Source organism: Cnephaeus nilssonii (assembly GCF_951640355.1).
Source record: "Cnephaeus nilssonii genome assembly, chromosome: 5".
Lineage (NCBI taxonomy): Eukaryota > Metazoa > Chordata > Mammalia > Chiroptera > Vespertilionidae > Cnephaeus > Cnephaeus nilssonii.
In genome coordinates this window covers 25,353,639-25,369,473 of record NC_137076.1, presented here as the reverse complement: position 1 = coordinate 25,369,473, position 15,835 = coordinate 25,353,639, and the positions used below count along the sequence as shown (strand labels likewise).

Here is a 15,835-nt window from a genome sequence, read left to right as displayed (position 1 = left end):
CCGGCTGCCTCCTGGATTTAATGACAGGATTAGCAAAAACAAAAGTAAAACTCATTCCTTAGAAATACCATTCAGTTTTTGTTTTTTGTTTTTTTAAGTCCTTACTCTAGGATATGCTTATTGATTTTAGGGGTGGGGGTGCGCATTGATGTGAGAGGGAACATCAGTTGGTTGCATTCTTTCTCATGTGACTGACAATTTGGAATTCAGGACAAAGGGCAGAATTGAAATGTGGAGCGAATGCAGTGCAGTAGGTAATTCTGGGGTGCTATTTAAGATGAAACCCTAGCTTTTCTGTTTTAGTAGTAATTTTAAGTTAACTTTATCCTTGTCTATTAAAAGCATATTAATTGAAGAAAATTAAGCTGATGAAAATGTTTCTAAAGGAAGGACTTTTTTAAAAACTTCTTACTGATTTTTTTTTAGAGAAAGGGAGAGAGAGACAGAGACAGATATCAATGTGAAAGGGAAACATTGATGTGAACCCAGGCATGTGAACCAGCATTACCTTCAGTGCATGGGACAATGCTCAACCAACTGAGCAGAAGAATAATTTTATTTTTTTTTAATATATAAAGAGTGGGTCTTTAGAGAAAGATGCAAATAAACTACATTTTTATCTATTTAGATTGGTAGGTTGTGGCTTTTTTGTTTTGTTTTTTTGTTTAAAACAACACAGATTTACTATCAGTTCTGGAGGTCATAAGTCCTGTATAGGTCTCTGTGGGCCAAAATCAGGCTGTAGAGGAGAAACTGTATCCTGCTCATTCAGGTTGTTGACATAATTCGGTTCCTGTGGTGGCAGGACTAAGTTTCCTGCCTTCTTGCTGGCTGTGTCAGCTGAGGGTCATTCCCAGCACATAGAGGCCACTGCTGTATTCTATGACTGAGGCTTCCTTCATCTTCAAAGCCAGAAACCTTGGGTGGAATCACTTTCATACTTCACATATGTGCTCCTCCTTCTGTCTCATCTCTAGATGAATGGGTTTTTGTTGTTGTTTGTTTTTGACTGGGGCAAATTTGCACGCACGCACGCACCCAGGAGATATCTGGCAGCTTCTGGGGACAGTTTTGGTTGTCACAGTGTGAAGAGTAGAGTGCTACTGACATCTATTGGGTAGAGGGTGGAGGTATGCTGCTCATCACCTTATAGTGCACAGGACAGCCCCACTCTCAGAATGATCTGGCCTGAAGGCCAGTACTTGCAGAGGAGCAAAAACCCCAGTTTAGATTTTTGGAAGTACAGTTGTCTTCCCTACATTTGATACTTGTAAAAAATTATAAAAGCTTGACTTTCCTTCATCAAGGCATGTAAACTGGTATTAAAAAAAACAGAAGTCAGACCGTTGTGACCATCCTTATAGACACATGCATTTGCAGTGAGGACGTGCTTTAATATGCACCACATGAAAAACTATTACACTGCACATTGTTTTCACTCCACACACTGGTGGCTGCTCATCCTGGTGTGTGAATAGTGGCGCCTAGATGCTCACTTTGTGCTGTGTGCTGAGCTTTCCATGCAGAGTCCAGTTTAAGCCTCCTGCAGCCTTGTGGTGTAGGTCATGTCATTAAGCCCATTTTACAAATTAGAAACCACAGTGTTTTGGGAGTTTTTTAAAGACTTTTTAATTGATTTTTTAGAGAAAGAAAAACATCAATGTGCCCTGACCCAAGAATCGACTCATCAACCTTTCAGTGCACAGGACAATGCCCAGTCAACAGAACCACACCTGCCAGGGCTAGAAATAAGTCATAATTAGATTAAGTGATTTGTCCAAAGTCATGCATCTAGCAAATGACAAATGAGGATTCACGCTCTCGTCTCCTCCCAGACCCTAAACTCTTGCATTATTAAGCTTCCTGTGAAAATCACTTCTTTGTCTATGAAGTACCAGAAAATAGCCATAGACCTTGCCAATTAGAGGGAGGTCCTGACCCCCTAGATGAAGGGTCTGCTGTTCATCATACCCCAAGATGTTGGCCTGTCTTCTGCAATAACCAGTGGGGCTAACTAGAAGTGTTGATTCCCTTGAGGAGAAAGTATTTTGAAAATTGCATTTTCTTTTTTTAGGCTGTTACAGAAGATAAGTACGAAATACTCCAATCTGTCGATGATGCTGCGATAGTGATAAAAAACACAAAAGAGCCTCCATTGTCCCTGACTATCCACCTGACATCCCCCGTTGTCAGAGAAGAAATGGAGAAAGTATTAGCTGGAGGTAGGGAGGCTGAGAAGGCCAGCAGGACTTTGGAAACTTGGTGTTCCCTCACTACTCAAATGTGCTATTCAGTTTTAGACTGCGTTGATAAAAGGATACTGGTGTAGCTTTGCCCACTTTTACTCTGAGATCACATCTCCTGTTTGGTACTGGGGAGTTTGATCAAACAGTTGCACTAAAAGTGAGTAGCACTTTTCAGAGGATTGCACCATTTTGGTTTGTCTTAATCCTTGAATGCTGTCATCAGTGTTACAGTTGGTTTTTCTGTTGAGCCATTCTCTTCTATGGCCTTGAAAAAGTATGTCCAGGGTGATGTTACAGTTTTTTATTATGGAAGACAACCAGATGGCTTCTGCATAAACATCACGATGGAGTTGTACTAGCAGCTTGTGGTGCAGCAGAACTGAGGGCTTCTTCATTTGTCTTCCTTCCATTGGCTGCTTTGATCAGCTCAGTAATTGAAATGCAAAGAGCCGATACAAAGTTAAACAGTTGTGTGGTTTTTCAAAAAATAAAAGCTCAGACACTAATAATGCTTTCACAACTCAGAGTCCTCCCAGGGCTTTCCTCTTGTGTGAATGTTTTTTATCACAAACATCACACCACAAATAAAGGGAACAGGCCTTATCCAAATCCCTGATACACACAGGGCAGAAACTACAAACACACCAGTTTTGCTGCAGCATGGGCTCACATTTAGCACCCTTGTTGCTGTTCTTTGATTCCTTTGGTTCTGATAACCTGAATCCAACGACCAAAGCCCTTTTAGTTTATCAGTTTAGGGAAGCTGGACCTTTGACCAACAGGACTCTCTCTGTCAAGGGCTGGGGCTAGGGCAGTCCTGCCTGGTGGGTGGAGGTGGTCCCCTTTGCTGCAGATGCCTTGGGATGGCTGTTGTGGGAAGCAGTGAGGGAGTTCATTTTGACTCCCTCTATCACTGTTTTGTTTTTGTTTTTTGTAGGGTTTTTTTTTCTATTGAAAATTATAATACAGCTAATTTATTGGGAGATAATGGGGAGGAAGCATGGTAACAGTCTATTGGAAGATAGGATCCACCTATCTATTCCCTCCCCTAGGGGATTATTCCTTGTAGAGTAACTTCCCACTTGTATTTTCATTTTTTGTTTTTGTTTTTGGAGGGGCCTCCAATTTTTGCAAGTTCCTCTCTAGGCAGAGTTGACATACTCTGGCTTCTCCTTCCCTGGTCCAGGGTAGAGATGACTTGAGATTCTGGGAACCTCCACTACTCTTTAGGAAGCTGCCACATCCCCTTTCCACCTGACAGAAACCCCTTGGTCAAACTGTGCCTTGTCTTCTTATTCCATCCATGAATAGAAACGCTATCAGTCAACGACCCCCCGGACGTCCTGGATAGGCAGAAATGCCTTGCTGCCTTGGCGTCCCTCCGACACGCCAAGTGGTTCCAGGTTTGCATTTTGTTCTTCTATTTGTCTTTTGGTAGAGAATTCCCAAGTTTTAACGTGGCTAACTTGCACTGTAAAGTTTCAGTAATGTTGACCAATGCCGTGCAGAGTTTAGCACCTGCAGGCATGCAGTTGCTAATGCAGCACGCATAAACCAATTGACCATCCCCCAAGGAGGCTTGTGACTGAGTAGGTGGGTTGCTGCTGCTTTGTGCCAAGAGTAACATTATTGTCCATACAGTGGCATTACTGCCAACCACACACTTGATGGTTGTGGATGTTTATCCTTTACCCTGGACAAAGTAGCACCCTGAGACTTGTGTTGTTCATGTTTGCCTTGTGTTCTGGAGGTGCCTTGGTGTAAAGATCCTGTGCTTTGTTCCTCTAGGCCAGAGCCAATGGGCTGAAGTCTTGTGTTATTGTCATCCGGGTCCTGAGGGACCTGTGCACCCGAGTGCCCACCTGGGGTCCTCTAAGAGGATGGGTAAGGCACCTTCTAGCTATGGCCACCTGGGGATTGTGTACCAGGGACCTTCTTCCATAGCCCAGGAATATCTTCTGGTATCTGGGCTAGAGTGGCCCTTTGGGGTGTGGCTGATGTGTCCCCATCCTAGCTGCTTATTGAGCAACTACTGTATGCCACATCCTGGGTGGAAGGTGAAAGTAAGACCAGGACCCCCATCGCTGTTGACCAGGTACACAGCTCAGCCTAGAGAGGGGGCTATCACATACTGTGACATGCTCAGCTCCATGATGAAGCCTTTGTGGCTACTCTTGGCCAGCAGTTAGCAAATAGGCCTACAGGCCAATTCTGGCCAGCTGCCTGTTTTACAGCACATCCTTAAGGATGTTTTGTAATTTTGAATATAAGTACCTACAAAATAGCTTTAACTTGGCCTCCTGGCCAATGTGGCTGAAAAGATTGAATGTCTGGCCCTTTAAGGAAAAGTTGCTGAGCCCTGCTCTACGTGTCCTATATTGGCTTAGCCCTGACGTGAACTTGAATGGCTATGACTTTCCATGCCAACCCCTCCTCACACATCCACAGTGACAGCTCCTCAGCATTGGCCAACCCCCTCCCCCCAACCCCACCCAGACATGGGCTAACTATCCCTCTTGCCTTTCAGCCCCTTGAGCTTCTCTGTGAAAAGTCCATCGGCACAGCCAACAGACCCATGGGTGCTGGCGAAGCCCTGCGGAGAGTGCTGGAGTGCCTGGCGTCAGGCATCGTGATGCCAGGTTGGGGCCTTGTGCTTTGCAAGTTACAGGAAAAGGACAGGGATCAAGGCCCTGAGGCCACTTCCTGGCGGGTCCCCTGACCGGGTTAGGGCAGCAGCAGCTCCATGTCCCCATAGGGCTAACGCATGTGACTACCCTCTTGCACCATCATATCCAGCCCTGTGCCGGCTCCGCAGCTGTGACTCAGGGCGGATCCGGGGCACTGGTGACCCACTCCCATGTGAGCTCCTTGCTCTGAGACACATGTGGATTATTTCTCTCATGGGCTGGATGCTGAGTGGGTCACCGAGCTCAGCGTGTTTTCCAGAGCTGGGTGTGGATGGGGCGCGGGGGGTAACGCATCTGGTTCCCTCAGCCAGTACAACTCTTCCGAGACACTAAACGATAATCCTCTGCATATCTTCCTTGTTTCCTGCCTTCAGATGGTTCTGGCATTTATGACCCTTGTGAAAAAGAAGCCACTGATGCTATTGGGCATCTAGACAGACAGCAACGGGAAGATATCACACAGAGTGCGCAGGTATAGTCATCGCCATTGCCACCGTGAGCCCTTACCCAGTCTGTAATCACTGGCTTCTAGTTCCATTACTGGGTATTCTCAGGGTCGCCACTGGACAGTAGGCTCAGGTTGGGACTGAAGGCGAAGGGATTGTGCCTGATACAGGACGCCCCAATCTGGGCTGCTTCTTTCCCCTGGCGCCACGCGTGGTTGTAGCCTGCTCCTCAGCCTGCTCAAGTGTTGTTTTCAGACACTGAGTTCAGTGGGGAGATGTATTTGCTATTTAGACTTTTCCAGGGTTCCTTCCCTTGCAGGCCCATCACGTGGCTCCGTGTGGCAACCAGTCCCCAGATTGGGGTCTCCTGTATTCCTCTTGAGGCGGGTGGTCACAGGCTGGCCTTCCCCCACAGCAAGGCTGGGTCCTGGCAGTCAGGCCCTCTCCTGGCTGTTGGGGGACCCCTTGCTATTGTAGGGGAGACCATTAGCAACCCCTCAGCTCCTGCCCCTTCCAGAAGGCATTAGCAAGCATACACACCTTGGCCAGGCACACAGGACGGCTGAGTCAGGTTCCTGTTCCACTTCCCCTTTTCCAGCATGCTCTGCGACTTGCTGCATTTGGCCAGCTGCATAAAGTCCTGGGTATGGACCCTCTGCCTTCTAAGATGCCCAAGAAACCAAAGAATGAAAACCCAGTGGACTACACGGGTAAGTCTGCCAAGGGTTCCAGGTTGGGCAGCGACCTTGTGAGCCCCTCACAGAGCACCAGACTAGACTCTTAGCTGCTTCTGTCCTGATCTCTTCTTTCAGTTCAAATCCCCCCCAGTACCACCTACGCCATTACGCCAATGAAACGCCCAATGGAGGAGGATGGAGAGGAAAAGTCTCCCAGCAAAAAGAAGAAGAAGATTCAGAAGAAAGGTACAGGCATCTGTTCCTCGGCCTTTTTTATCTTCCATCTGTCTCCATTTAAGGTTAACCACAATGTAGGGAGACACCTGAAATTTTTCAGACATATTTAAGTCATCTTTAAAATGGTTAAGTATATCATATGGGTACAGAACGCAAGTGGGGGGGATGTGCCCCTACTGGTGACCCCAGCGGTGGCATGTATCTGGGAGCAGCATAGACAAGGCCTTGCAGCTGCCCAATCCATCATATCCCGTTAACGAAAGGCCATATCAGAAGTGATTCCCTCCCCGGTTCAGAACTTACTGATGTTTCAGAGTGATGTTGGTGGTCTTTCTCTAGAGGAGAAGGCAGAGCCTCCCCAGGCTATGAATGCCCTGATGAGGCTGAACCAGCTGAAGCCCGGGCTGCAGTATAAACTGGTTTCCCAGGCGGGGCCGGTCCATGCCCCCATCTTCACCATGTCTGTGGAAGTAGATGGCAGCTCATTTGAGGCCTCCGGACCATCCAAAAAGACTGCCAAGCTGCATGTGGCTGTTAAGGTACGGTAGCTGGTGGCATTATCCAACCCATGCTTTTCCTTCAGACAGCAAAAGCACTTTATTCATCTAGGGTTTTTCAGAGTTGTCGTCTCCCATTTAAGTCCTAGCGCAAACACTATGAGGCTTAGGGAGGGTATACAAACAATGAAATGGTTAGATTTTTCTAATGTTTGTCAAGTCACATGTGGCAAGAATGCCTTTGTCAGCATGGCTGACAGGCAGAACGTGTCCACACATAGTTGGGCATGTGGGGAGCAAAAGGAAACAACACTCTGAAAATTGCTGGGTGCCACCCTAGGAACTTCTGATTCAGAGTGCCCCAATGCTGAGCCCCATCCCTCACAGGGGTCTTGCGGATCTCCCTCCCAGGTGTTACAGGACATGGGCTTGCCTACTGGTGCTGAAGGCAGAGACTCCAGTAAGGGGGAGGATTCGGCTGAGGAAACTGAGGCCAAGCCAGCTGTCATGGCACCTCCACCCGTGGTAGAAGCCGCTTCGACCCCCACTGCTGCCTTTACTGCGGATCCCACTACCGAGGTGAGCCATGGTGGGCACTGGATAGCCCAACAGGGTAGTGCAGGCAGCCTTGTGTCCTGTGAACCTGGACGGTTGCTGGTCCTCATCATTTCCTCCCAAAGGAGTCACCTTCCAGTCTAGGAACCTATAGTGGGAACTGGATATGAGCCTTTGAGCTACTACCCAGAAGGCTTTGCTGATGTTGACCTAGCACTCAGGGATGTACAGGGGTTACCCTCAGTCAATGATAGGCCATTTCCCAGAAGAAGAGGGTGCAGGTGGAGGTCATCCTATTGCTGGGAGGCTGGCAGATGGTTTTCAGAGGCGAGGGTGGTGTGGGACAGCAGGGTACATGGAGTGGGGGGCTGTGATGCGGTAGTGGCTGTCCACCACGTGTTGGACAGCCCTTGGCTGAGTGTGTTGGGTTTGTTTTTTTGTTTTTTGTTTTCCCCCTTTTTCTGTTTTCCCTGAGAACATTAAACAGCAGGGGCCGATCCTGACCAAGCATGGCAAGAACCCCGTCATGGAACTTAATGAGAAGAGGCGTGGCCTCAAATATGAGCTCATCTCAGAGACTGGTGGCAGCCATGACAAGCGCTTTGTCATGGAGGTGAGTGATCCTGCAGTGGTTCCTGTGGAGGCCTGGAGTCTTTGGAGAGTCCCTTTGACCCAGTGGGAGCCTTTGGTTCACCCCTGACACGTGTCTGTTCTTCCAGGTCGAGGTAGATGGACAGAAGTTTCAAGGTGCTGGCTCAAACAAAAAGGTGGCAAAAGCACATGCTGCCCTTGCTGCGTTAGAAAAGCTATTTCCTGATGCCCCTCTCTCCCTGGAAGCCAATAAGAAGAAGAGAGCACCTGTGCCTGTCAGAGGTGGACTGAAATTTGCTGCTAAGGTAACTGGCTGCCCCTGCAATCGCTTAAGCTAGGCATGAATTCTTTCTTCTGTTATCTGAAAGGGAGGCAAATTTAACTTGTCTGTTCTTTCCTGTCCAGCCACATAACCCTGGTTTTGGCATGGGAGGCCCCATGCACAACGAAGTGCCCCCGCCCCCAAACCTTCGAGGGCGGGGAAGAGGAGGGAGCATCCGTGGTCGAGGTAGAGGAAGAGGATTTGGTGGCGCCAACCATGGAAACTACATGAATGCTGGTGAGGAACCTTGTCCTAGACCCATGGGTCTGTCTTGCTCTCTGGGGTGTGTGGGGCCCCTAGGGTTGAGCTGCGATGCTAGGAGAGGCAGATGTAGAGGAGACCTGCCTCCAGCCCTGATAACCCTGTCGGTTCCTTTCTAGGCGCTGGGTATGGCAGCTATGGGTATGGAGGCAACTCAGCAACAGCTGGCTACAGTAAGTGTGTTATTTCTCTTGGTCTGAGTTTGGGAAGAAGCTGCAGTGTAGCTCCCATGCCTGAGTTAGGTCAGGGTGGCCCACACCCATCCTCAGTGATTAGATCAGGTGGTCCTCAAGGCCCCCACCCTCCCCATCCTGCAAAAGTGTGATTTACTCTGTAAATGTTAACACACTGTGTGACTTGAAAGTACCTTAAAAGTAAAAAATTTTAAATTTCTCTGCTTTAAGCCATGTGAACGAAGCACCAGTCCTGTGAATATACTTTTCCTGACAATGCACAGCTCTTGTCTTGAGAAGGAGCCTTCATTGGGGGGTTACAGGAGCAGAGAAATCTAAAACATGAATTTCAAATGTGGCGCTCTGTGCCATTTTTCAAAAGAATTCTAATTTTTTTTCTCTGCTCTGTCTCCCCCTTTTGTAGGTGACTTTTTCACAGACTGCTACGGCTATCATGATTTTGGGTCTTCCTAGAGCATCTAAAAGTATTGCACACAAAATCAACTTTTTACTCCAATTTTCTCGAACTCCAAAACCTAAAGTGTCCGTGCTGTGCCCCTGTGCTTCACTGGGTTTCTCAACCGTGGCTTGTCACCGCAGCTTGTCTGAAACTCTTAGCCTGCAGAATTTAAGACAATGGCAGTTTTTATCGTGATTTGCCTTTGAACTTGGTCATATTGAAGTTCACAATAAGTGGAAAACAATTTTCAGAGAATGCATTTTTTGTGCAGAATTGCACAGAATTCTAGAGCCAGCGTTGGTCAGCATCAAGGCAAAAGCCCACCTTTGCTTTTTATGGAAAGCATTACTTTATTTAAGAGACAGATAATGATGCATATTAATCTACCTTTGTCTTAATTTACAGCAGGTTTTGTATGAATTTTTAACCTTTTAACAAATTCCCAAATCTGGTTGATGCCTTTGATAGTGCTGAAAACTATTTCACCACATCTGAATCCAGAGCAACCGACTTTTTTTTTTCTTTTTCTTTCTTTTTTTTTTTTTTTTTTATAAGCATGTAAAACAATGGGAACGGGAACATTGGGGAATTGTATATTGTGCAAAGTTAACCTTTCCTGCCTCTTGTAAATGCTCTGGTGGGTGATTGGGGATGCGACATTCTGTGGCTGGTTTAGCTAGAGGTGAACTCTCAAAGGTATCAAAACTGTGCTTCCATCATTTAGTGCAAGAAATAGACAGGCTTAAGGGGTCAATAATGCAGAATTTTGCAAGTCCTGATTACAGTTGCAAATGAATGGAATTCTAGAATTTTCTTAAATTGAGTTTTAAAAAAATAATCAAGCGGAAAGAGCCTAATATGTAGCTCAATTCTCCGGTGAAAATCTTACCTCAGTAGGGCCTGTGCTGCTGGGCGCACAGCTGCGACAGAAGCCCTGGAAGCTTCCGCCCTTCTTACCTTAAGGTACAGGCTTGAGGTTGTGGCTTCTCCCTGTGGAGAGGCACACAGAGGCCCCCCTTTCCTGGTGGGAGTCCCTGGAAACAAATCTGGTTTTATCTCTGGTCAGCAGTTCTTTTTGCAGCAAAGCCTGCCTCTGTGTTGACTTGCAAGATTTTGCGTTTATTCAGGCAAAAACTGGTCAAAACGGTTACTGCATAATTTGTTCCCAGAGGTTTGAAACATTCAGTGAAACTTTTTAAAACTTTGCATGATGTATTTTTTTTTAGAAAGTTATTGTTTGAGAATAATGTCTTTTTATACCAGGAAATAGTTATCCTGAATGACGTTGAAAACTTCCCCTCTCCTTTATTTTTTTTTTAATCAATACATGTTAAAGTAACAAGTCCTAACTACTTGGCGTCTTCATTCATTCCCGTGCTTGTGGAGGGGTGAGGAGGCAGGCACTCAGTGTAGGCCTATGTGGCAGAGTTCTAAGAGGGGACTTGAAGAGGCCCTCCTGTCCTGTCCTCCTTGTGTTTTCTCTCTTTCATTGTGGGACACATCCTTGTCCTTGGCTTTGTGATGGGGATGTTGGTATAGGATGGAGACTGCTTGCCTGACGAAAAGAAACCCATGGCAGAGATCAGTTCTATCCAAATTATTGTTCAAACAACCCAAGGCACACCACTGTGGGGTGCACATCTTCAGTGGGTGGAAGGCTGGTGAGGACTCCCAAATACACCCAAAAGACGAGGGACCCTCACATGGAACAGGACAGGTTGCGTGGCAGTGTCCCCTCCCTCTCCTACCTACACTGGGCATAGCCAGGCTGACCAAGCACCAGCCTCAACCATCTGTGGACAGAGGCACAGCTAACCAGCAAAGGCATGCCCAGGCCTACCTGCTCTAGGAACCCAGGAGCTCCACTGTCCCTGCGGGAGCACTGGACACTGCCCAGCCCGGATGGACAGCAGTCCATAGGACCCATCTTCTCCGTTCCCCACGCCTTAGCTGACCCATCTCCCACCGTCCATTTGAGTGTCTTTTGGGAGCAATATCTTGACAAACAGTGTTCTGAGGGGTCCTTACCTAATGACCAGAAGTGGGGGAGCTCTATGACATTCTCCGCCCTTGAGCCTGAGAATGTGGCGGCTTGCTGCACGCTTGTCAGTCCTGCTGCTCAGTCCTGCCTGAGCCCAGCAGCTGTGCTGGGAACAATGAGGTGCCCTCTGGGGGACCATTTGGATCTTCTGATTCCAGCCTTAGTCTTCTTTCCCCAGGAGGCTGTGGAATTGCTCCTTAAGGCATGTGTTTGCATAAATCCCATCAGGGAGGAGTCCCAGACATTTGGCTTAAGTGTCCATTCCTGGTTCTCGAACCAGGTCAAGACCAGTTGGTCTTCTAAGAATGACACCAATGTCAGGGACCTCGTTAAAGAGCATTTCTTAGGGTCACCCAAGCCTGTGACTGCCAAGCCTCTTCCCAGCACAGCAGGGGAGGGCTGGTTGCTTCTCTGGGCTTTGCTTTTCCTGTCATCGTTGGGGACATCTGGGTAGCAGTCAGCTAGTTGTGAATGTCATCCTGCACTCGGAGCCCATCTCATTGTAACGTTGACATCCGCTGCAAAAGCTGCTCTCAGCGTGCTGCCGTGCCGCTGCTTGGCAAAGATCCATTGTCATCAGCTAATGGGTGAGTGGAGCTGAAGGCTGGGCCAGCCCAGACCAGGCTGCTTTAGGGACTGGAGCTGCTGCTCCTTGCTCTCCTGCCTCTCACTCTGCCCCCACCTGAGCAGCAGGCTTCTGGGTCAGCCTTCAGGACCCACAGCTTCGACCTTCCCTCCCTACTCCTCTGTTCCCACTCTATTTACCTGAGCCTCCACCTGACTGGATGCCTTCCTGTTTAGGTCAGTTCTACAGCAATGGAGGGCATTCTGGGAATGCTGGCAGTGGCGGCGGCGGGGGCGGTGGTGGCTCCTCCGGCTACGGCTCCTACTACCAAGGTGACAACTACAGCTCCCCAGTGCCCCCGAAACATGCTGGGAAGAAACAGCCACATGGGGGCCAGCAGAAACCCTCCTACGGCTCAGGCTACCAGCCCCACCCAGGCCAGCAGCAGTCCTACAACCAGAGCCAGTACAGCAACTATGGCCCCCCGCAGGGCAAGCAGAAAGGCTATAGTCACGGCCAAGGCAACTACTACTCCAACTCCTACAGCTCCCCCGGGGGCGGGGGCGGCTCCGACTACAGCTACGAGAGCAAATTCAGTGAGTTGGCATCCAGTCCCCCAGAAACTCAATACTGTCCCACCTCTGGCTGGGGACTGAAAGAAGTTGGAGGCATTGGCCTCAGGGTGGGCATTGGGGCAAACTTGGAGGCAGAGGCCCCCAGGCTAAAGCCCCTGCGGCTGTGGGTTGAGACTGGGGCACAAGGGTGGAGTCTGGGTCTGGGCTAGCCACTTCGAGGTGACCTGTGGAGAAAAGTTGCATCCAGCCCCTATAAGAGCGTGAGTTATTCTGTGCTCCATCTCTCCCTCCACCTCATGCACAGAACTGGTGGGCTGCACTGTGTCAATGGCCCCACGGGGGAAGGGTAGGAATACTGTGGTTTATGATGGGACACCCAGTAGCAGGGCCGGGACTTGGCCTAGCTCTGCAATTCCTGGACTGCTGGGAAGCTTAGGTTGGAGGAGCAGGTGGGAAAGTAGGATGGAACTTGGCTTCAGAATGTAGTGATCAGGACAATTCAGGGCATGGATTCCAGATAGCCCCAAGCAGTTTGTGGTGAGACTGACCTGTTCCAAATTTAAGCAGTCAAGACAGGGAAATTTGTAAGGGTCCAGGGTCTTGGCCAAAAGTCTGCCGCATCCAGGGCTGCAGCACAACGCCCTTTAACCACACTGTCTTCTCTTCCCCCAGACTACAGTGGTAGCGGAGGCCGAAGCGGCGGGAACAGCTACGGTTCGGGCGGGTCGTCCTACAACCCAGGGTCACATGGGGGCTACGGAGGAGGTTCTGGGGGCGGCTCCTCGTACCAAGGCAAACAAGGTGGGCCTGGAGCAGCAGATGGTACAGCATGGGGGGGGTGGTCCCGGGGGTCCCCAGAGCCACACAGGCAGAGGCTGTGAGGATGGGTGTGGCCTGGTTTGGGCAGATAGCCACAGTGACAGCTGCCTCTTGGCTTCTCTGAATGGCAGGAACAGAAAGCGGGAGACGGGGTATATGGGGCCCTATGCAAGCACCGACATAGGCATGCTTTTGGTTTCTTGGCTTTTAGAACCAGAGATCCAGAAATTGCCATACCCTAAATTTTGCCACCTACATGAAGAAATGCTGGCAATACTGAGAGCCAAATAAGAGCCTGGTGCTTAGCCCCAGTTAGAGCTTCCACTGCTGACACCTCTGTGACTGGGCTGATCCCCACCCCCTTTTTCCCTCAGGAGGCTACTCATCACAATCGAACTACAACTCCCCGGGGTCCAGCCAGAATTACAGCGGCCCTCCCAGCTCTTACCAGTCATCACAGGGAGGCTACGGCAGGAACGCAGACCACAGCATGAACTACCAGTACAGATAAAGCCCTGAGGGTGAAGATTTGTACCTTCTGCACTTACCCCTCCTCGTTGTAAGATTCAGTTTTATGCATCACAGTTAACATGTCTGCGGCCCCTCTGGGTCCTCTTGCCCTACCCTGTCCACGTTGCTGTGTTGTGAGGTGCAGCTGGTCACTCTGTGACCCGTTCTGTGACCCATATTTAGCCGTGTTTGGGACTCCACGTCTTCAGTGGTTTGTTAGTTGCCATTACAACTTTGTCCGAGTAGAGTTTTCTGAGTTCTTACAGTTCAGTATCCCTCTGTCTATTTACAATTGGTGTTAGTGTTAACTCAGTTTGTCTTGAAATAGTTACAGAAGGGATACCTCATCTGTTAATGCTTTTGTGAAGTGAGTTAAACGAGCTTTCTGTATTTTAATGCTTTAGTGTTTCAGTTTTATAAGTGAAGATTTTATTTTAAAAAACAGTGGGAAAGAGTGGGGTTTTTGTATGTCTGGATCATTCAGGCAGTACATTTGAATTCAGCTGAATGTAGACAAATAAAAAAAAGAAAAAAACTGTGCCGTCATAGGCCTGGATGTCTGACCCTCCAGGAGTGCGATGGACAGGTTCCTCCACTCTGTTTCCAGCACTGGAAAGTGGGGCACATGTGGCAGGATGGTCCCTGTCACCAGAGGGTATAGTGGCTACCTCCAGGCTTATAGACATCTTGACTGAGTTGGTCAGGGCCAGCAGCCAGTTACCTGGAATCTTGTAGCCCCTATGTCCCAGCGAGCTCCACAGCCCCTAGTGTCTGCATAGCAGCCTAGTGGCCCATGCTCCCACAATTCAGCATGCTTTGTTTTATGCTCCATTAATTCTAGGTGTAGTGTAAGTGCAATTTGAAGTCACCATGGATTAAGTTTGGTACATAGAACCTAATTTGAAAAAGCCTGGTTGAAATCTGGCTGAGGCACCCCCAGATGGGATCATCTGTGTTGGGGTGGCACTCTGTGGCACCTCTACCGAGAATTTCACAGTGCACAGGTGGGCTTCTTTGCAGTGGGCTTCTCTGTAGCACTGTTTCTCAATCCCAGGCAATTTTGTAGTGCTTGGGAGACATTGTCGCATAGTGGATAGAAGCCAATGCTGCAGAACATCCTACACTTACACATCAGCAGTGTGGAGGTGGAGGAACCCTCCCCCAAGAAGAGCCCTGTGGGCAGACAAGGCCTGGACTGCCCTCTGCAGGGACTCCTGTCGACCTGCTGCCTCTTCACCCTCTCAGACCCAGGCACTGTTCACGGCCTAAGCTCTTTGTCCTCCCGGGCTTGTTAATCATGGGTACTGGGAGAAGTGTGAATCATTCTTGATGCAGGTTCACTCAGCCGAGGCAGAAACTCCAGTGTGCCTTCAAAGGATGAAGACTTGTTTTCTTGGAGAGGTGAAAAAGATATTCTGCACTGAAAAAGAAAACATTGGAAAACGTTTGCTCTCTGCTGCAGCAGAGGCGGTCCTAGATACCAAGTGGTCCAGGTCAGGGAGAGGGGCCCTGTGAAGTCCAGTCAAGAGGTGGCCAACAGTGTGAACATTGTGGTCAGCCTGAAGTGCCTTGGGATCCCTCAAGTATGTGTACGAGTGGAGAGGAGACAGACCTGAGGGTGGGTATTCACCCCAACTCCTCTCCCAGACATGTGCAGGGGCTGGGAAAAAGACCCATGCGACATCATTGGGACCCTGTGTTTGTGATGACAGGATACGGGCTTTGGATAGAGCCTGCATCACTCAGAAATCACCTGCCAAATGCCTTCAAACTCTGGACCTTTCTTTTTCTTTTTTTTAAAATATATTTTATTGATTTTTTACAGAGAGGAAGGGAGAGGGATAGAGAGTTAGGAACATCGATGAGCCCTAACTAGTTTGGCTCAGTGGATAGAACGTTGGCCTGCAGACTCAAGGGTCCCAGGTTCGATTCCAGTCAAGGGCATGTACCTTGGTTGCGGGCACATCCCCAGTAGGGGGTGTGCAGGAGGCAGCTGATCGATGGTTCTCTCTCACTGATGTTTCTAACTCTCTATCCCTCTCCCTTCCTCTCTGTAAAAAAATCAATAAAATATATTTTTTGAAAAAAAGAAACATCGATGAGAGAGAAACATCGACCAGCTGCCTCCTGCACGCCCCCTACCGGGGATGTGCCCGCAACCAAGGTACATGCC

The 15,835-nt window shown here is 48.8% G+C and overlaps 1 protein-coding gene across 3 annotated transcripts in view; it reads left to right on the top strand.

Moving 5' to 3' along the window:
* Nucleotides 1-14,058, top strand: part of ILF3 (interleukin enhancer binding factor 3) — a 33,463-nt gene extending 19,405 nt beyond the window's left edge. For 2 of the 3 annotated variants that reach the window (XM_079771247.1, XM_079771248.1), the window contains 16 exons: nt 2,075-2,222; nt 3,558-3,649; nt 4,035-4,130; nt 4,774-4,885; nt 5,308-5,405; nt 5,978-6,089; nt 6,192-6,302; nt 6,633-6,832; nt 7,202-7,369; nt 7,833-7,958; nt 8,065-8,241; nt 8,342-8,495; nt 8,639-8,692; nt 11,995-12,354; nt 13,006-13,134; nt 13,527-14,058. In XM_079771247.1, coding sequence (XP_079627373.1) covers nt 2,075-2,222; nt 3,558-3,649; nt 4,035-4,130; nt 4,774-4,885; nt 5,308-5,405; nt 5,978-6,089; nt 6,192-6,302; nt 6,633-6,832; nt 7,202-7,369; nt 7,833-7,958; nt 8,065-8,241; nt 8,342-8,495; nt 8,639-8,692; nt 11,995-12,354; nt 13,006-13,134; nt 13,527-13,663 — 2,274 coding nt within the window. In that variant the 3' untranslated portion in view covers nt 13,664-14,058. The other variant, XM_079771249.1, reaches the window with a different exon arrangement.
* Nucleotides 14,059-15,835: the final 1,777 nt, after the last annotated feature.